The sequence below is a fragment of the Puntigrus tetrazona genome, chromosome 19 (assembly GCF_018831695.1).
Source record: "Puntigrus tetrazona isolate hp1 chromosome 19, ASM1883169v1, whole genome shotgun sequence".
Lineage (NCBI taxonomy): Eukaryota > Metazoa > Chordata > Actinopteri > Cypriniformes > Cyprinidae > Puntigrus > Puntigrus tetrazona.
In genome coordinates, this window is record NC_056717.1 from 4194283 (window position 1) to 4210241 (window position 15959).

General features: G+C 40.3%; 2 protein-coding genes across 3 annotated transcripts in view; one reads left to right on the forward strand and one right to left on the reverse strand.

Annotated features, from left to right (window-relative positions):
* rims2b (regulating synaptic membrane exocytosis 2b) overlaps positions 1–4960 on the reverse strand; it is a 125203-nt gene extending 120243 nt beyond the window's left edge. The window contains exons 1-2 of one of the 2 annotated variants that reach the window (XM_043216972.1): positions 4727–4960; positions 4140–4288 (exon numbers count right to left, since the gene is read on the reverse strand). In XM_043216972.1, the coding sequence (XP_043072907.1) occupies positions 4140–4273 (134 nt within the window). In that variant the 5' untranslated portion in view covers positions 4274–4288; positions 4727–4960. Of the gene's footprint in view, positions 1–4139; positions 4289–4389; positions 4653–4726 lie in introns of those variants that run through there. The other variant, XM_043216973.1, reaches the window with a different exon arrangement.
* Positions 4961–6950: 1990 nt separating this feature from the next.
* Positions 6951–15848, forward strand: LOC122324024 (mitochondrial folate transporter/carrier-like). Its single transcript, XM_043218200.1, has 7 exons — positions 6951–7440; positions 8125–8275; positions 10031–10116; positions 11179–11333; positions 12753–12866; positions 13959–14104; positions 14974–15848. The coding sequence occupies exons 1-7, from the start codon at positions 7245–7247 to the stop codon at positions 15098–15100; spliced, it is 975 nt and encodes a 324-aa protein (XP_043074135.1). The 5' UTR covers positions 6951–7244; the 3' UTR covers positions 15101–15848.
* Positions 15849–15959: the final 111 nt, after the last annotated feature.

The following is a 15959-nucleotide window of genomic DNA, read 5'->3' on the forward strand; positions in this document are numbered from 1 at the left end:
CTCTCTAATCTTCATAAAAAGCCCGTTTTTCCATAGATCATCACTCCTGAGCACTTAACACTCCAGTAGCGGCTGAGCGAGCCACGAGATGCGGGACGTATCTGCTGGAAAGCACCCGCGTCGCCTCGGATGACCGTTTGCGCGCCTGCTCTGCCAAAAACATTTCAACACCGGCCGCCGATTTCAGCCATGTAATGCGAAAAAGAGCTACGAAGCTACTGCGCAGGATCCAGTTTGAAAAGCTTGCGGTTAAAGATGTCACTCCGAACGTATCGGTTCAGCTTTAATGAGTTCAAGCTTGACTTTTCTGACAATTTTATAGCATTTGGATGCGAAGCATATGAAGAGTTCATTTGCAAAACCGATAACTCAAAAATCATTTTTCATCGTGCATTCCAACTAATCTCCAAGAACTTCATAAAAATATAGCTAACACGATAAAAACATGATTTTCAAAAAATATATGTATTTCTATATTATCGGTTTTATCTGTAACGTGAGTTATCGGTTAAAAATACTTAACAGTTTTGTGAATAAACTCTTCATGCTTTGAAAGCGCCTTTCTTAAAGGGACAGTTCACCAAAACATTACAACCCATTTATTCACTCTCGCACTAAAGAAGGCAATTAAAAGCCGAACAGTTGGCGGTAGCCATAGACTTCAAAAAAATCAACTTGTCAGCTATCAACCAGCATTCTTTAAACTATTTTATTTTGTGTAGGTTGTACTGCGTTGCAGTGACAAACTGTTCAGTTTTTAGAAGAACTGTCCCTTTAAGGCGGGTGTTTCAGTGTGTGTTTTAATTCCAAATGCTATAAAACTACCCTAAATCCGAGCTTGGACTAACATACACAAGAAAACAGCAAGTCTTGGCTGTTAATAGTCTATGATGCTTAACTGCAGATTTGTGAACTACACCGAATAACTAACAAGACAGCCTTCAGATGAACCAGCCCATGCAGATCAGAGAGACACCTGAGGCGAGTGACTGTGCCATATACAGAGATTAAGAAACCTTATTGTTATTACTATAGAAAGTACATGCAATGTGTAACGAAGACACCGATTACAGATGAGATTTTTAAGGTCTCCTTTTTTATATGTTACATGTATGTACTGTTAAAACAACAATTAATTATGCATAATTAATAACCTAAGCCAAACTCTAATCCAATATAATGGCAGCACTTCATTTTACATACTGTGAACTTATTTGCTGCTTTTGGGTAAAAAGATAGCTATTTCTTATCCTGCTTTGGATAAAAGTGTCTGCTAAATGAATGAATGTAAATGTAAATATAGCAGTGTGCGATATTTGAAAATCTCACTTGCGGTTGAAAAGTGTCCAAAAGCACAATAACTCTTTTTTGTTGTTGTTGTTGTTGTTATTTATATTACTAGATTTTCAGCATCATTACTCCAGCCTTCAAATATGCTGATTTGCTCTTCTATAAGCATTATTTTTATTATTATTATTATTATTATCACTATTATTATTATTACTTTATATTTATGTGCAAACCGTGATACGTTTTCAGGATCCTTCAGCATTATATATAAAAAAAAAACAGCATTTATTTGAAATTCAAATCTTTTGCAGCGTTCTGAATGTATTCGCTGTCACTTTTGATTGGTTTAATGCATCCTTGCCGAGTACACTTTCAAAAAAAAATAATAAACCTTGACATAATGAACAAAGTTAGCATTTCAGCAATAACTTGACATGTTTGGCGTTATGGAGAACATCAGCGATATGGCTTATCAGAAAGCTGAACTTTGATTGAGCGGTCAGATGTAGGCCCGTCACGATAACAACTTTCTGCCCCCATAAATAACCCTTAAGCGATATTTTAAGATCATTTTATGCCACTGAATGTATAATCATAGTATAACAGCACGCGAGAAGGCCTACGAACGGCTACATTAACTATCAAAGTATTAGACACCTTAAAAAAGGTGAATAAATAGCAAATGCTCATTTTCTTACAAATAGAAAAAAGACAAAGCATGAAGAACTTTTGTAGAAATCTCCAGATTTTCCCTTTTTTTTTTCCTCTGAATGCTATCGAAAAACGTATCTTCGTCAGATCACCTTACAAAGGTGAATCCACAAACAAGGCCGTATCTGCAGATGAAACCTTTCTGTATAGGTTTTAAAAGCACTTCATGTGGCTACTCCGCTAGTGTGAGAAGCTGCAAAACCACACAAAAAGCATGAGAGTCCACTTTCTGTATGAAGATCTCCAGATTTTCCCTTTTCATCAACGAGCTTCGCTCTCTCTTTGAGGGATGCTATGGTCTACGCGGAGAAAAAACGAGGAGCCAACTGGGCCACCCAGTAAATAGCGTCTCTCTCGCACAAAGCCCACCACCTGAGATCTCCGGGAACCACAGCGCGCTTCACAGACTCAGTTCTCAGCCATCGCTTGCAGTGAAAGCAGGCATGAAACGGTAAAGAGCGATGTCGCCCAGTTCACGCTCAAACGCCAGCTGGGATTTGGCGTTAGCTAAAACAGCAGCGCTTTGAATCAACAAGTGTCTTTAGTCAAAAATACAAGCGCTTGCGTTTGATTAGAAGCTATGCAGTGATGTAAGCAATCTTCATTATTACGTTGCCATAACCGGGTTTGAATGATATAATTAAATATGATATAAATATAAAAAGAAATCGGTCCTGAATAGTGCAGAACAGTGCAGGATCGTTTGACGGCATAAAAAGGTATATAATTTAATAATAAGATATCATTTGCAATACCATTTGTATTAAACTACAAAACAGCAGCAAAAAGTTAAAAAAATGTTTCATGCTATAATGCGACTTCATTTTACAGGATTTTTAAGCGCTTAAAATGTTTCGCATCACTGTAGCTTTGCACAGGCTTCTTGAGGCGTCTTGGAGAGGTTAGCTGAGTCTGTCTCAGTTTGGTGGGTTTCTTCGCGTCTTTCCCGACAGACTGACGAGGATCGGACCGGATCTCTGTGTGGAGCACTGGCTGCTCCCACGCAAAAATCTCTCGGCTTTATTACAGTTAATGGCAAAATTGATGCTGGGAAACATAAACTAATATTTCCTACTGATGAAAAAACAGAAAACCAGTTTTAATGGGGAAAATAATAGTGTTCTAATAATTTTGGCCACCACTGTACAGCATATACAGTATATATATATATATATATATATATATATATATATATATATATATATATATATATATATATATATTTTTTTTTTTTTTTTTTTTTTTTTTTTTTTTTCAGATAAATTACTGAGACAGTGCTTTTCAGACAGACTTGGAGGAAGTGTTTCACCTCACACACACTGCAGGACACTTTCACTGCTTGGTATCATCTACCTCTGCACACACAAGTAAAACAGGTGCACCCTTGCAATTAATAAGGCCTATCAAACACACACACCAGCGCACGTTTGCTTCTGTGATTTGTGGGGACTTTCCATAGACTTCTATTACCTAAACCTATCCATACAAAAAACCTGTTTGCATTGACTATTCTTATTTCATTTTAAGATTGCAGGTTTTACTGTCCTCGTTGGGACATTTGGTGCCCATAATGTAGCATAAACAAGCACACACACACACACACACACACACACACACAGGCAGGCCGATCTGTCAATGAGCAGCGCGGAGTCACACACACACACACACACACACACACACGCTTGTCCGCAGCGGACAGCGCCGTGGTGCTGAAAACACCTCGCCGGGATCCATGGCAACCGCAATCGCTCAAACATCGCCGCGCCGGGCGTCGCGTTAATGTTTAACGCCTGACCTATTCGCCAGCACGCATTCGAACGCGTAGTAATCTCCGGTATGAACGGCGGCTGATGGGATTTTTAGCGAAGATGGCGCCCGCAGCTAACCCAGCCCACCAGAGGCGAAATACTACATCCACACGCGGCACGCGAGCGACGGAAAGCCGCCAGACGCGTGACATTGACCCCTCCGACGGCCAGCCCTTCTGCTTTGTCCGCGCTCGTCTCAACAATAGCCTAATATTGACAGTCGACGTAAGCAGACGTATTAAATTTCAGGAGACGGTCACGCTGAAAATGACAGGGAGCGCGTTTAGTGCAGCCCTCGCCCCCTAGTAAGGGCGCAGGACGCGAGCTTACTTCAGCATGGACTGCTCTTTCTCCTCCTCTTTCTTCTGCCGCTCCATGACCGACAGGATGATGCTCCTCTCCTCCTCGGTGAGGTGGCTCAGGTCCGGCGGAGCGGGAGCCGCAGGGGCCCCCGGAGCTGACATCTTCAGGCGTGAATGCTGCCGAGAGAGCGATGCGCGAACGTTAAACACATCTCTGTGCATCCCGCACGTGCGGTCAATGTTGTGTTCATGCGACGCGTTGAGCGTGCCGGCCTCACCTGCGTGTGTTACGACGGGCAACTAGTCAGGCTTTCATAATAGTAACACGTTAGCTCGTCTCTGACACCTTCGCGCCCCGCATTGGTAGATTTAGTGGTGCATTACTAGCTAGGATCAATACGCATCCCGGCGACAGCGCGGGAAACCGCGTGTACACAAAGTAGCGTGTCACGCCGCCTGATAAAAACGAGCATCTTCTGATAATAAGGTGCGAGAAAACCCTCGGGCTCCTCGCGTTTCCGGGAGCCGAGGGCATCCCAGGCTTCAATGTGCGTGCGTGCGCGCGCGCGCGCGTGCGTGCGTGCGTGCGTGTGTGGAGATAAAACGGGCGCTTGCCTTTTATTTCGCAATCATGGTGAACGCAGTCTAACCCATGGCTGCTGCTGCTGCTGCTGCTGCTTCTTCTGCCGCTGCTGCCGCGATCCCTGGCTGCGGTTGTCGGCGTCCTCGCTTCCGCCGCCTTCTCCGAGATGCCCTCCCGCCGCTGCCGCCAACTCCAAGAGATTTCTTGAATGCACAAAAATGGATGCGGTAGGGAAACGGTCCGATAGGAGAGCGAGGCGGAGCGACGGTCTTACGTAGGACAAAGATCAGATGGTCGGTCGCACTTCCGCTGCCCCCGCCCTCCGCGTTCATTGACGGGAGGCGAGCGCCGGGAAGGACTTCGGAGATGTAATAGGTTACAGATTACAAGTTACCTCGTTCGATATGCAATAAGTAGAGCAGCTGCTTCAATTAATGTAGTAGGGAGATGGGTGGCGCTTTATTGCAAGGCGTGCTTGTTACAGCGTAATTACGCAGTTTTTTGGCGGACGTGAAAGGCATCTACCCCACGAACCTAATCCTTTCAGTCAGCAAGAACTCGGTTTTTTTGTCAAAAGTCAGCATATTGGAATGATTCCCGACGAATCATGTGACACCGAAGACATTAATAAGTTGCATTAGCAGAATTGAAACAGAAAACGGTTATTTAAAACCGTATTGATTCATTATTAATTATTCACAAAGAATCTCTTTTGATGGGTGACTGCGGAATTTGGGACTTTCTAAAACATAAAGAAATCTTACAGACCAATTTAACCTTTCAGGTTAAAATTATTAAAAACAATGGTGTCATTATGATGTCTTTAACACCAGATACAGAAGTCAATAATATCCATTCATAATATTTTATGTAATAATGGACCGACATCCATCATCTCTGGAGCAGGTGTTATGTCATATATGAAATGCTTGTATAGTTTTATCCAAACATTTTAAAAGAAATGATAAAAACGTTTGGTCTCACCTATTGTCTAGATGACATCTCTTAGCTCAGGGCCTTCTTATAACACTTCATGAGCTGTATACAGAGATGAACGATGGATCCTGTCGCATATTAGCTTTGTCTCATTCATGGAAGAAAATGTTTGGTTTTCAATTTAAATTCATAGTAAGTCGCAACTTATGTGCTACTGCTATAACAACAATAATAGCCTCGTTTAAAACACTGACCCTTTAGGTCAGCCTATAAATTGTATACAAAATGTAAATATATAAATACAATATCCGATGTGTCTTGTGTTTTCTTCTTCTTTCTGATTGCTGTAGCCTATAAAATAATAAACGCCTTCTGAAGTAGTTTGAAAGAGAAAATTCATTCATTGATTCTTTCCTTCCTTCAAAAGCAATCATTCATTCAGTCTTTTCGACTACCAGGAGTATAAGGCGTAGTATTAGAATATAGCTCAAAATAGCACATTTACTTTAAATATATAAATAGCAGATTACAGTAAATATAGTGTGATAAGACGTCGTCAAATATAGCTCTCTCTCTCTCTCTCTGTCTCTCTCTCTCTCTCTCTCTCTCTCTCTCTCTCTCTCTCTCTCTCTCTCTCTCTCTCTCTCTCTCTCTCTCTCTCTCTCTCTCTCTCTCTCTCTCTCTCTCTCTCTCTCTCTCTGTCTCTCTCTCTCTCTCTCTCTATCTCTCTCTCTCTCTCTCTCTCTCTCTCTCTCTCTCTCTCTCTCTCTCTCTCTCTCTCTCTCTCTCTCTCTCTCTCTCTCTCTCTCTCTCTCTCTCTCTCTCTCTCTCTCTCTCTCTCTCTCTCTCTCTCTCTCTCTCTCTCTCTCTCTCTCTCTCTCTCTCTCTCTCTCTCTCTCTCTCTCTCTCTCTCTCTCTCTCTCTCTCTCTCTCTCTCTCTCTCTCTCTCTCTCTCTCTCTCTCTCTCTGTCTCTCTCTCTCTCTCTCTCTCTCTCTCTCTCTCTCTCTCTCTCTCTCTCTCTCTCTCTCTCTCTCTCTCTCTCTCTCTCTCTCTCTCTCTCTCTCTCTCTCTCTCTCTCTCTCTCTCTCTCTCTCTCTCTCCTCTCTCTCTCTCTCTCTCTCTCTCTCTCTCTCTCTCTCTCTCTCTCTCTCTCTCTCTCTCCTCTCTCTCTCTCTCTCTCTCTCTCTCTCTCTCTCTCTTCTCTCTCTCTCAGCTCAAAACACTCTCTTTCTCTCTCTCTCTCTCGCTCTCTCTCAGCTCACACCGCGCACAGATTTCTGAAGCCTGCGCAGAGGATGATCTCCCAGTGACGTCACGACACAGGCGATGGGGATTGGCTGCTGCGACGCACGTCGCCCCGCCCACCGAGCCGCGTCACCACGCACCGTTATTTACCTTCTTCTCCAGCCTCGGAGAGAAGCGGAGGTCAGACGAGGAGTCGCGCTAAAGAATGGCCCAGCGGTGGCTGCTGCATCTAACAGGGGCACTGATTACTTAACGTTTAGATGTATATATTTTAAACGGGGTTCGCGCGCCGCCGCCTGCCTTGCCGAAGCGCCTCGCGCCGCCTCTCGTCGCCGCTCAGGGAGTCCGTCTCCAGCACGTAAACAAACATGACCGCTACCGTTTCCAGGCAGAGACACGCTGCGGTCGCCGCAGACTCCCCTGGCTCGTCGTTTTCCCTCACCGCGAGCCTCGTGCGACTCGCCAAACACATCAAATATGAAAATCTTGCCGCTGGACTTAGTGGGGGGGTTATTTCCACGATGGTGTTACACCCCCTGGATCTGATCAAAATCAGGTTCGCAGGTAAGTAGGCTACATGTTTATCTTATATAATACTGCAGAGAGTGTATATGGAGTGCATATAGGCCCAAAAATACTGCTCAGGCAGCCCTTTTACACGATAACCCATTGCATATTTAAAAAAATAATAATAAAATAAAAATAAATAAATAAATATATATATATATATATATATATATATATATATATATATATAATATGTGAATAAATATAAATAAAAATAAATTAATAAATAAATTAGATTATTAGAAATCTTGAAATGATCTTAAAAGTGATCTATGCAAGCAGCAGAGAAATAAATACTGTGTGTATCCAGTTTCACAATCTGAAAAACTGTGTCATGCTCTCTAGGTTTTGTAATGCTGTCAAACGATTAATCGCATCCGAATTAAACGTTTTTGTTTCGTTAAAATTTAGATTATATATAAATATGGGTTCAAAACCTTAAGCGGGCTTATCTGTGCATAATAAATGTTATATTATGCATGTTATGTAAACAAAACCTTTTATTTCAGATGCGATTAATCACAGTTCAACGTTTCGCTTGATAGCGAACTAGAAAAACACACACTACGGATCACCCGCTAGCTGTACCTTTGCACTGGCGTTTTGTAAGGAGATTTTTAGATTATTTCGAAGCAGAAGTGGGAGTGTGTTGTTTTCCCCTCCGTTTCTTACTCTTTCCAGTGAGTGATGGTCTGAAAATGCGACCCCAGTACGACGGCATGGTGCACTGCATGAAGACTATCTGGAAGCTGGAAGGGATTAGAGGTCTCTATCAGGGTGTGACCCCCAACATCTGGGGGGCCGGGGCATCGTGGGGCCTGTACTTCCTCTTGTGAGTAGCCAGTCGTGTTGAAAAGGGAAGCACAGTGGAATTTCCTGTTTCTAAACACAACTTCACTGTATTCAGGGTTGGGAAGGCTGCAGGTATTTTAAAATGCATATTTAAAAAGTATTGTAACGATTTCAGTTACTTAAAGTAATGTAACGGTTACATTTAAAGCAGGCGGTGTTCAATTTCCAGTAGTGCTCGACACTGATTACAGTCAGGCTTTCTTCACTTGAATTAAGATTAAACATAAAATTCTATAAAATTCTCTTTTTATTTTGATGTCGTTCTGAGGTTAAATACAGATTTTAAAATCAAAAGAAACGGCTGTTTGCAAAGCTTTGCTGAACTCTAGTGTGTCGTATTTTAGAGCGGTCAATCAAATGAAACAAATTCATATTATTCAACGCATCCTAACTTTTTACAGCAAATATTCAGATGTCACGCACCTTTGTAATTTAAATTCTTTTTATAATTAATTGTAATTTAATATTTTATTAAGCTGCTGAGTGTCTGCTAAATGACTTAATTGAAATATAATTTAATTACATTTTTCCTCCTTAACTGTAACGGATTACAGTGACTTTTAATTTAAATAAAGTCTTTTATTGTAATTAAATATGTGTTATATAACTAGTTACTCCCCAACATTGATTATACAGGATTGATCAAAAGTTTGGGTCTCTATATATATATATATATATATATATATATATATATATATATATATATATATATATATATATATATAGATATATAAATTAAAAAGAATAAAATATATATAATTTTATTTTATTTATTTATTTTTTTAATTTACTAGGAAAATACTCTTATTTAGCAAGGCTACATTAAATTAATCAAAAGTGTCAGTAAATGAATGTGTCATTTTCCAAAATTCAGTTTTGATCTCAGGGATCAATTACATTTTAAAATATATTAGTAATCTATTTGTGTATAAATTAACCTATCAAAATAATATACAATGACTTAGAAATATAGAATACGTATTTTGACGCAAACTTTTGACCGGTGTTGTTTTTAAATTGCAGTAATATTTTACAATATATCCTACTTTATTTTTAATGAAAGAAATGCAGCTTTGGGTGAGCAGAAAATATGTATCCTAAAAATAAATGAATATATCCAAAAGAAATACAAATAAACGAATTAATTAAAATAACAAAAATAATAATATGGGGAGTTCTTGAGTTCACAGGCCAAAAAGAAGCTGCCAACAGTGCTCAGTCAGTTGATACTTCATGAGTTATGAAGATACTCCACGAAGTCATCTGACCTCATTTCAGATCAGGATCCCTGGCAAACAAAGTGTGTGTGTGTGTGTGTGTGTGTGTGCAACTTTACACGGGTGCCAACGCTCAAATATAAGTCACGGATCCCTGTTGATTTGGCCTTTGTCCTTCAAAAAAAGCAGGCTGTAAGGTCGAGAAGAACGTATCGTCCTAGTATTGTGTTTATAGAATCAGCCGTGCTGTGGAAAAAAGAGATTAAACGAGAGGGAAATCGGGTGAAGATCTGACCATAACAGTAAATCTGGAGAGATTTAGCTCATCCGGCGAGCTTTACACGACCCACAAATAAAAAGTTGTTGAAAGTGAGTAAATGAGGACATAATTGATGTGTTTGTACCCTCCCCGAAATCGTGTGGTGATTCAATGAGGCCGGTCTGTGTGTGTGTGTGTGTGTGTGTGTGTGTGGCTCTGGGGAGCGTAACGCGTCTCTTTCTTCCTCTTCTTCCCGCAGTTATAATGCTATTAAAGCGTACACGCAGGAGGGACGGCAAACAGAGCTGAGCGCCGCCGAACACCTGGTGTCTGCAGCCGAGGCAGGTCAGTCTGAGAAAGAGCCACCGGCTAAACACGGCTAAATCGGGAGCAACTGGAGGGTCAGGCGCTGGGTTCTTCTGCTGGATCCTTCCTGTTACGCACGAACTTTAGGTTGCGCCGCATTAAATGTAACGTGACGGGCCAGACTGAGTAGAGCAGGCCGAGACTGGATTATTTGCGCCGTGATAAGGGAAGTTACATAAGTTACATTTTAGTTTATTTTGATGTTGTTGGTGATTTTTGAATAGAAATAACACCGTAAAACATGATTCGGGTCGTTGCTTTCCCCTCCGATAATGACGGTGACCCTTACGGTTTCTTTTTAAAAGAAATTAAACGGCGAATGCTTTTGTTAAGCAAGAACGTGTTCAAATGAATGTGTACAATGTCACGAAACGTTTCTGTTTAAATGCAGTTCTTTTGAGTTTTCCGTTTCTTAAAGAAACGAATGCACTCTGCAAACCGTTTTCAACGTGCACGAAATCGACTCACGATGCATTACATTTTAAATTCACATAGAAAACGATAATAACATTTCGAATTCTTTTTGAATTAATAAATTCAAACTTACTTCAAAACAACAAAATCTCATTGCCGATCTTTTTTTTTAATATTAATTTTAGCCGCTAAGTGCCGCTTTTGAAGAAGCAGTAGCGGTTTCCATGGCAACGCTGCAACCAAAGTAAAGTCAAACTAACGCGCATCGATACACGTACGATGGGGATGTGAAAGTGCGTTGCATAACAGGAATGACCAGCTTCGAAACGGCTTTCTATGTGGCCGATTTGGCCAAAAAATAGAGAAGAAACGAGACTGTTTATCGGCTTAGGAAGTGAAACGAGCTGCTTTTTGCTTTCGATTAATCGCCAAAAGGATAACGAGGAAGAAAACAGTCCGACAAAATCAGTGCAGTGCAATGATCGCTGATAGAAAATGAACACTGTCTCAACCCCAGCGCTTTTGGATGCAGCCGTGAATATTGCTGTGTTTTCCGTGTAAAACGCTGTAAGATCTCAGACAGAGCAGTTAAATGTTGGTGTGAAGGTCCCCTGTTCATGTTTCCAGGCATGCTGACGCTTTGCCTCACCAACCCAGTCTGGGTGACAAAGACCCGGCTGGTGCTGCAGTACAATGCAGACCCTTCACGGAAGCAGTACAAGGGAATGATGGACGCCCTCGTGAAAATATACCGTCACGAGGGTATCCCGGGACTCTACAGGGTACATCTACAGATTTTAAACTAACCTGAGATCTGTTGCAGGTGTCCTAGAGCTTTCATGCGTGCTAATCTCAAGATTAAAGTCAACATGAAATGAAACGTCTGTCCCAAGTACATGTTTTGTACACAATTCCCTTTTGTGCAAAAGAAGCGTACTTAAAAAGATATATATACATGAACGTCACTACAACGAACGTCATTTATTGTTTTATTAAATGCGTGTTATTTACAATTAAATGAAAAATAACAAAATGTAAAAAATAGAAAATGTAACCCAATAAATATGTAAAAGTATTAATCATGATTAATAGCATCCAAAATATTCTTTACATAATATTAATGTGTTGTGTGTGTATAGTTCATATTTAGAAAAATGTCAATATATATATTTATATATATTATCTTTTTATATATATATATATATATATATATATATATATATAATGTGTATATATATATATATATATATATATATATATATATATATGTGTATATATATATATGTATATGTGTGTGTATATATATAAGTAATAAACACTGTACACACATTTATTATGTAAACAAAAACTTTTATTTTACTTTCAGCACTGATCTTTATGTATAATTTTATAATTCATACTTCTGTTATTTCTGAAATATGGTTAAAATGTACTATTAAATGTACTGACAAGCATTTACGATGAACTAAAATATACTTTACTAAAATATACTTTAATATTCACTTTCTGGTGAAACGTACATGTACACGTATAACGACACAGAAGTAATGATAAATATAAACATAACATAAATACGTTACTTTAAATGTAACGTCAATTAACCCCCTCCGCTTGCAATCAAGTTAACGTGACAAAACATTATTTAAATAGGATTCAAAATGTACTTTGAAGTAAAACTTTTTTTAATTTGACGTTAGCGCGTTCTCTCTTAATTTCATCATCAATATTATCAGTTTTTAAAAATACACTTTTAGGATTAGAATCTTTTCCCCAGGGGTCATCTGTGCAAGTTTGTCTTTAGTAATCTAAATCAGTCATAACTTAATAACCCGTCCTCACTGAATATCATGTTTACCCCCATACGCCTTACATTACGATGTAAAATGAAGAGCATTTCACGTTGACTTTAAATAGTGTGCAGATTCAGCTTTTGCTCTGTAACCTTGTAGTGTTCTTGAGGGCCACAAGAGGGTGTGATTGTTTTATGTTTAGATCCTGCTCTTCCGGGCTAGGCCTAAATGCAGGTATGGGCTAAACACTGTGTGAGTCACGCCAGAGTGTGCTAAAATGATTACGTACTGAAGTTGATTCTAGTCCAGTCTAGCTGAACACCATGACGTTGTTTTTAGTCTGAGGTCTGTTTTAGTCTGACTGTGTGATCGTGGTTTTGCGAGCCTCATTTTGTTGTTCTGCCGCTGCAGGGTTTCGTGCCCGGGCTGGTGGGGACTTCCCATGCTGCTTTGCAGTTCATGACCTACGAGGGGCTGAAAAGAGAGCAGAACAAATACAAGAAGATGCCGTCTGAATCGCTGCTGGTGAGGAAGCAAAAACATAGCTATAAGTGTGATTTACCGTCAGTCGCGTCGGTATCCGCTTATTTGTAGGCACATTATACATCGCTTTTTGAAAGAACGATCATTTTCCATCAAAAATACAACCTGAATATCAGAGGGAGCTCCTAAACAAAAACTGTGATGCTTGTGATGAGCTAAATATGAACGTCAGACAGTATAAAGAGACCGGGAAAAAATAAATGACTGAATTCCAAACACTCTCTGCCGTCTGAAACTTGAGCTGAACTTATTTTAAAGTGCCGTTATGGGTAATGAAAGGTTCGTATTTTAGTTTTTTGGGAATCAACAACAGGTTGCCACGCATGCAAGCTCAAAAAACATTTAATTGTCTTATGATACGCATTTATTTTTGCCTTATTTGCTCTAGAACTCCTAAACGACTCGCTCAGCGTTGCATTTTTCCAAACCCCTCCTTAGAGTGACCCTGATCTGCTGTGATTGGTCCATTCTCATTTTCATCGACCGCGTCGGTAACGTCCGATGAATCGGCGTTAAAGACAGCGCTACCGCGGAAACTGCTGTCTTAGCGCTCCTAAATAGGTGGGCGGCAATAAGTATTAATATAATATTTCATGTAGACGTCAACATCGAACGGCTTGGGACTTCCCAAGCCCGTAACTTTTCATTAACTTTACACACGTTGCACTTTCGTATTTAAAACTCTGCGGGATGTTTTCGTTCGCTTACAATATCATTTACACAAATCCATAATAGGGGCGCTTTAAAATCACTAACTCTGATTGTTTGTCTGAAAGAAGAGTCGTATGCACCCAGGCTGGCCCGAGGGTGAGTAAATCATGGGGTACCTGTCCCTTTAAACTTCAGCCTTTGTGGAATAATATTATTTAATAAAGCTCACGCGCTCTCAGACGGTGTCTTGAATTATAAACTCATCCAAATGTACATTTCAGCACTTTATGAGGTACCGTGAAGGCAGCGATTATGTGGCATTGGCCTGTATATCGTGACCTTTAGAAAGAGCGCTTTATGTGCGCTGGAGCCGGTAAGGATCTTTGTGAGTCAGTCTCTCCTTCCCGTCTGTCTCCGCTTCAGTCTCCGTTGGAATACATCGCCATGGCAGCCATTTCCAAAATCTTTGCGGTAGCAGTGACCTACCCGTACCAGGTGGTGCGCGCTCGCCTGCAGGACCAGCACAACAACTACAGCGGCATCGTGGACGTCATCCGGAGGACCTGGAGGTACGCTCTTCAGTCCTTTCAGAAGGGACAGGGCTCTTAACGCTGCATTTCTTCGATCAGAAGTACAGAAAGGGCTATTATCATTTATTTACGCACGGAAATTTCAGAGGAACGCCGTTTGCTTGAAACGGAATTCTTTTGGGACGTTGTAAATGTCTTTGATGTTCATTTCTGGTCAAGTTCTGGTGTTCGTAGAGTGTGGAATAAACGTGTCCTTGGTGAATCATTTGATAATGGAAAAAACGCACACGCGCAAACAAAGACTGAACAAAAAGACAATTTACAAGAAAAACCTTCACAAATCCTGTGTAAAATATATGCATTCATAGTTCTTAGAAATGTATATAATAATATGGTAATGTAATATGGTTTAAAAAAGTATATATATATATATATATATATATATATATATATATATATATATATATATTTTTTTTTCACTTCACCTTCATTTGGCTTTTGGTAATATTTAGTTTTTGGTATATAATAATAATAATAATAATAATAATATAATTATATGCATTCTTAGAAATGTATATAATAATATGATAATGTAATAAGGTGTAAAAAAAAATATATATATATATATATATATATATATTTTCTCCCCACTATTACTATTGGTAAAATTTTGAGTTTTTGTTATAATAATATGCATTCTTAGGTTTTTTAGATATGTATTCTTTGTTAAAAATGATAATATGCTTTAAAAAGATAAAACTTAAAAAAAGCACTTGATTATCCATCATGATTATTCATTACGCATAACCTTTAACCGTACTTGAACCTAGCCCCCTTCGTTAGCAGCTCTGGAGAGGCTCTGGAACCTGTTGACTCGTCTGACTGTGTTTGTGTTTGGCTCTCTCTAGCAACGAGGGGGTCGAGGGCTTTTACAAAGGCATGGTCCCAAACCTGGTGCGAGTCATTCCAGCGTGCTGCATCACCTTTCTGGTGTTCGAAAATGTGTCGCGCTTACTTTTGGGCGAGTATCACTAAAGCTTCACACCAAACCCCACAAACGACTACGGACCAACTCAGCGCAATATTACCAGGACTGTGTGTGTGTGTGTGTGTGTGTGTGTGTGAGTGTGTGTGTGTGTGAGTGTGTGTGTGTGTGAGTGTGTGAGAGTGTGTGAGAGTGTGTGTGTGAGTGAGTGTGTGAGAGTGTGTGTGTGTGAGAGACGAGCAGGAATACCAAACATTTCCTGTTTAACTCTGGACAGGACACAAATGCAGACGAAACTAGCATTTAGCGTGTGCACTGAATCAACAGAAGAAACTACTATATATATATATATAGCTGTTTGAATGGATTTCAAGTTGTCCGGTGGGCGGAAAAGTGGATTCAAGCCATCCTCGTGACGATGCAACCGAACTCAGTATTCACCAAACACAGATGTTTGTCTTTTTTTACGATACTTTCACCAAACAGCTGCTATATTTGCTGAGCTCTGCGAGCGAGCGAGCGAAGCCACTCAGCAGATCTCGGCCGGCTGGGCATGCTCAGGAAATGATGTCACGCTGCAGGATAATGGCGCACAGGCCCGGAGAAAGTGATACTTCAGCGGGGCACGGGAGCAGATTTTAAGCAGATGTGTGCAGAGGACGTCTCCTGGAAGAGAGAGTTAACTGAGATGCTGTTGTGTTTGTAAATATATCAGTGTGCTGTTGTCAGTGACGCACAAAGAACAGCTGTACGTAGAAGCCATTTTTACACATCTAATAAAGAAATACATGTAACCGACATGGAGTATGTTTTTAATTATGATCGACAGAAGCCCGATGAAGCGGTTCAGACTTTTCACTGCGTCAGGAACAATAATCACTCGCGGTTTACGCTGAGATTTTCTGCCCT

What these genes read in the sequence shown, in the direction of transcription:
- LOC122324024 (XM_043218200.1), top strand. Translation starts at nt 7,245, where the DNA reads ATGACCGCTACCGTTTCCAGGCAGAGACACGCTGCGGTCGCCGCAGAC. An exon ending in TGGGGCCTGTACTTCCTCTT is followed by an intron (nt 8,276 to 10,030) that starts GTGAGTAGCCAG and finishes TTCTTCCCGCAG; the next exon opens with TTATAATGCTATTAAAGCGT. An exon ending in GTATCCCGGGACTCTACAGG is followed by an intron (nt 11,334 to 12,752) that starts GTACATCTACAG and finishes CTGCCGCTGCAG; the next exon opens with GGTTTCGTGCCCGGGCTGGT.